Raw genomic sequence first — 4,088 nt, 5'->3', positions numbered from 1 at the left:
CCGTGGCTCCGCCAGACCGCCAGTGTGGGCTATGTGGCAGTGTTACTAGCTCCCTGTCACTCCGCGTTTCTGCTCCTCGTGACTCCGCCGTCTCCGCGACTCCTTGTATCGCCGCGATTCTCCCGCGTGGCTCCGTCTCTGTTGGTTTCTCCTTGCATCGCCGCCACGCCGCGCCTAGGGGTTCTCACTTCTCAGGTTCTACCTTCTTTTATGCCACTGCTTATGATTTGTGATTTTGTGTGGATCTGCTGCTGCGTTCCTCTTCTGCGTTCCTTCCTTTGGCACTCAGCAATTCGGCATCTGATTCTGCGGTTCTGCCTTCTTCTTCAACGAACATCAATTTTTTCTGGGCTTTTGGAGTTCTGGTTGACTGGTTCTTTTTTATTCTACAATCCTCTTCTTTGTTGCCACTGGCGCCACACCGCTACTGGGTGTCTGGGTCATCCTCCTGAAGTTTAGTTTGCCTCTTGGTACATGATTAGGAACCCAAATCAACCTTTCAACTTATCAAGAGTAGTAAACAGCAAACAATTTTCAAGTCTACCCTATAACTAATTAATTATAGCATATGTATATTATAAATAAATAAGCTTTTGGGGTGGGGAATGGCCGAATGGGGATTTAGAATAAAGGAATGATTTGTGACTGAATAAGAATTAATAGTTAAGAATCAATAGGTCTTAGGTCAGGCGGTATTGTGTATTTGTGTTGGTTTTCATATACTTAATTCACTTAGTTGCTTCATTCATCTTTTCGTTCATTTGTTTCATTGTTTGATAAATGAAAATTTCATATAGTTGGTTTCGAAATTGTGAATTTGTGATTGAATTTGTTCTTATGTAATTTGTGATTGAAATTGTGAATTTTTGATTGAATTCGTTAATTATTTTTGTGTATTGAGTTATTTTGAATTAGAAATTTGGGATATTATTAGTTGCTAGCTTGCTGTTGTTGTTAATGGATCAATTTTTTATTTATATTTTTATGCTGAACTTCTCAATTTGGGAAGAATTGTAAATTAATTTTATTAATGAATTAATTTAGGTTTATAATTTTAATCTATTAGTGATAGAGAAATATTTCAAAAGAACTTCATAATTGGAGATTGGATCCCAAAACAATTTATCGAGCTCTTCTAACAAGAGGAGATTTTTAGAATTTGAAGTAGAGAGTCTCATAGCAAATCCAGGACAACGACCAAAGATTTCAAGTTATCATCCGAATGACAGAGACAAAGTTAGATGCGCGTATTTGCAAAGAGGTCCTTGTCAACCAAGGACTCATGATTTTCCGCAAACTACTTGTGGTTCTTCTTTTCGAAGATTCAATCCTAGTCGGTTTGATGATTATGGCAATTGGTTAGAGTATAGTATATTAAAAGACAGGGACGGATTTATAGTATTTCCACTGATAAAATTTTCTGGATCCGTCACTGTCAAAAGATGCTGTTTTTGTCTTTGTTGTTATCTTATGAAACATGAGAATGAAGGTGGCGATGCTTTTGTAACCAATGGCTTTTCAAATTGGAAAAAAAAAGGAGAGATTACAAACTCATGTTGGGATTCATGATAGTGCTCATAATCAAGCTTGGAGAAAATGTGAAGCACTTATGAAGCCAAAACAACACATTAGTGCTGCTATTGAAAAACAATCTGAGCAGGCTAAAAAGAATTATCAAATTCACTTGACAACCACAATTGATTGTATTAGATTTCTTTTCCGACAAGGATTGGCCTTTCGTGGTGATGATGAGACAGATGATTCTGTTAATCAAGGAAATTTTTTAGAACTTCTAAACCTTCTTGCACAACATAATGAAGAGATTGATCGTGCTTTTAAAAATGCTCGTGGGAATCTTAAACTAAGAGCTCCCTCAATTCAAAAAGATATTGTAAGAGCGGCTGTAAGTGAAACGACAAAAGCTATTGTAAATGATCTTGGGGATGAATTGTTTGCTGTTTTGGTTGATGAAGCTCGCGATATTTCTATTAAGGAGCAAATGTGTTTGTTTAAGGTATGTGAATAAAGAAGGGCAAGTTAGGGAGCATTTTCTTGGTCTTGTTCATGTTTCAAATACTAATGCTTTATCTCTAAAATTAGCATTGGAGTCATTATTAGAAACATATAATTTAAGTTTATCAAGAGTACGTGGCCAAGGATATGATGGTGCAAGTAATATGCAAGGAGAATTTAATGGTTTGAAAACTTTGATATTGAAAGAAAATTCTTATGCTTTCTATGTACATTGCTTTGCCCACCAACTTCAGTTAGCTCTTGTAACGGTTGCAAAAAAACAAGTTGAAATTGCTTTGCTTTTTAATTTGTTAACCAATTTGTGCAATGTTGTTGGAGCTTAGTGTAAACGAAGAGATATGCTTCGTGATAGTCAAATGACTAAGACAATTGAAGCATTACAAAGTGGAGAAATTTCTAGTGGACGTGGGTTGAATCAAGAAATAGCTGTGAAAAGAGCTGGAGATACTAGATGGGGTTCACACTATGGAACTATACTTCGATTAATTTCTTTGTTTCCTTCCGTGGTCAATGTTCTTGAATATGTTGAGGAAGATGGAAATAATTCAGAACAAAGAGCTGAAGCATGTCATTTATTGAATGTCATTCAATCCTTTGAATTTATTTTCAACTTGCACTTGATGAAAAATATTTTGGGAGTTACTAATGAATTATCTCAAGCATTACAAAGGACTGATCAAGACATTGTAAATGCTATGGCATTGGTTAAAGTGTCTAAGCAACGATTGCAAACTATAAGAGATGATGGTTGGTCTCTTTTACTTGATGAAGTCTCATTGTTTTGTGACAAACATAATATTACCGTTCCAAAAATGGATGATATATTTGTGTCACAAGGAAGATCAAGACGCAAAGCTCAAAAGATCTCAAATTTGCATCATTTTCAAGTTGAGATATTCTATCAAGTAGTTAATAGACAACTTCAAGAACTCAATAATCATTTTACAGAGGTGAATACTGAAATGTTTCTTTGTATAGCTTGTCTGAATCCAAGACATTCATTTCTTGCATTTGATAAGGAGAAGTTGATCCAATTAGCTCAGTTCTATCCATTAGAATTTTCTTCTACTCAACTTTTGGCACTTGATAGTCAACTTGAGAATTTCATATTAGATGTGCGTTCTGATGATCAATTCTCAAACTTAAATGGGATTGGTGTTCTTTCTCAAAAATTGGTTGAGAATTGAAAAAGTATTGTTTATCTATTAGTGTTTCTTCTTTTGAAGTTAGCTTTAGTTTTGCCTGTAGCAACTGCATCAGTTGAAAGAACTTTTTCTGCTATGATAATCATAAAGAGTCGGCTTCGCAACCGTATGAGAGATGAATTTTTAAATGATTGTTTAGTGACTTATATAGAAAGAGAGACATTTGATTGTATTGACAATAAAAAGATTATTCAATCTTTTCAAAATATGAAACCCAGAAGAATGGAATTTTAAATTATTTACTGTTGTAAATTATTTTATTGTCTTAATTTGTTAGTTAAATAATTTGAGGAGTAATCATATTTTATAATACTATAGTATAATTATAAAATTATTATTATATTTATACTATATATATTTTGCCCCCACTGATAAAATTTTCTGGATCCGTCACTGGCCACTGAGGACAAAATTCGACGATAAATCCAGTTTTTTTAACACAATAAGTAGTCAAATTGGTTTTTTTTATTTAAATTTTCTTTTTATACAATTAGTATTCAAATTTTAAATAATATAAATCAAATATAATAAATTAAATATCAAGTGTAAAAAAAAATTAAAAGTAAAAAAATAGAATATATAATGAAACATTCTAGAACAAAACTCTAATCACTAAAGATCCTGATAATCGTCATCGTTGTCGTCATCCCCTTGGTCTTGCTGAGGCGGCAGACAAGGCGATGATGTCGGTGCCCCTTTAGTAGTGACGCTACCACCAACAGTGCCGCTGCCCCTGGTCTGCGTCTGATCTTAGTACACCGCCATCTGTTGTGCCATTTGCTAAAGCCGCTTCAACTCCCACCTCCACTTTAGCCTGAGGGAATATGTGTCTGAGATGCGTGTGAGGAT

The 4,088-nt window shown here is 34.6% G+C and overlaps 2 protein-coding genes across 2 annotated transcripts; both read left to right on the top strand.

Annotated features, from left to right (window-relative positions):
* Positions 1-1,510: 1,510 nt before the first annotated feature.
* LOC148562831 (uncharacterized) lies at positions 1,511-2,357 on the top strand. The gene is made up of 2 exons (XM_088491018.1): positions 1,511-2,014; positions 2,268-2,357. The coding sequence occupies exons 1-2, from the start codon at positions 1,511-1,513 to the stop codon at positions 2,355-2,357; spliced, it is 594 nt and encodes a 197-aa protein (XP_088347144.1).
* Positions 2,358-2,390: 33 nt separating this feature from the next.
* On the top strand, positions 2,391-3,221 carry LOC148562830 (uncharacterized). Its single transcript, XM_088491017.1, has one exon. It carries the CDS (start codon positions 2,391-2,393, stop codon positions 3,219-3,221), a length of 831 nt encoding a protein of 276 aa, XP_088347143.1.
* The last annotated feature ends 867 nt before the right edge of the window (positions 3,222-4,088 follow it).

Source organism: Arachis ipaensis, chromosome B6 (assembly GCF_059453495.1).
Source record: "Arachis ipaensis isolate K30076 ecotype BB chromosome B6, ASM5945349v1, whole genome shotgun sequence".
Taxonomy (NCBI): Eukaryota; Viridiplantae; Streptophyta; class Magnoliopsida; order Fabales; family Fabaceae; genus Arachis; species Arachis ipaensis.
This window is presented reverse-complemented; position numbering and strand designations above follow the sequence as displayed.

What these genes read in the sequence shown, in the direction of transcription:
- LOC148562831 (XM_088491018.1), top strand. Translation starts at nt 1,511, where the DNA reads ATGGCTTTTCAAATTGGAAAAAAAAAGGAGAGATTACAAACTCATGTT. An exon ending in AGCAAATGTGTTTGTTTAAG is followed by an intron (nt 2,015 to 2,267) that starts GTATGTGAATAA and finishes CACCAACTTCAG; the next exon opens with TTAGCTCTTGTAACGGTTGC.
- LOC148562830 (XM_088491017.1), top strand. Translation starts at nt 2,391, where the DNA reads ATGACTAAGACAATTGAAGCATTACAAAGTGGAGAAATTTCTAGTGGA.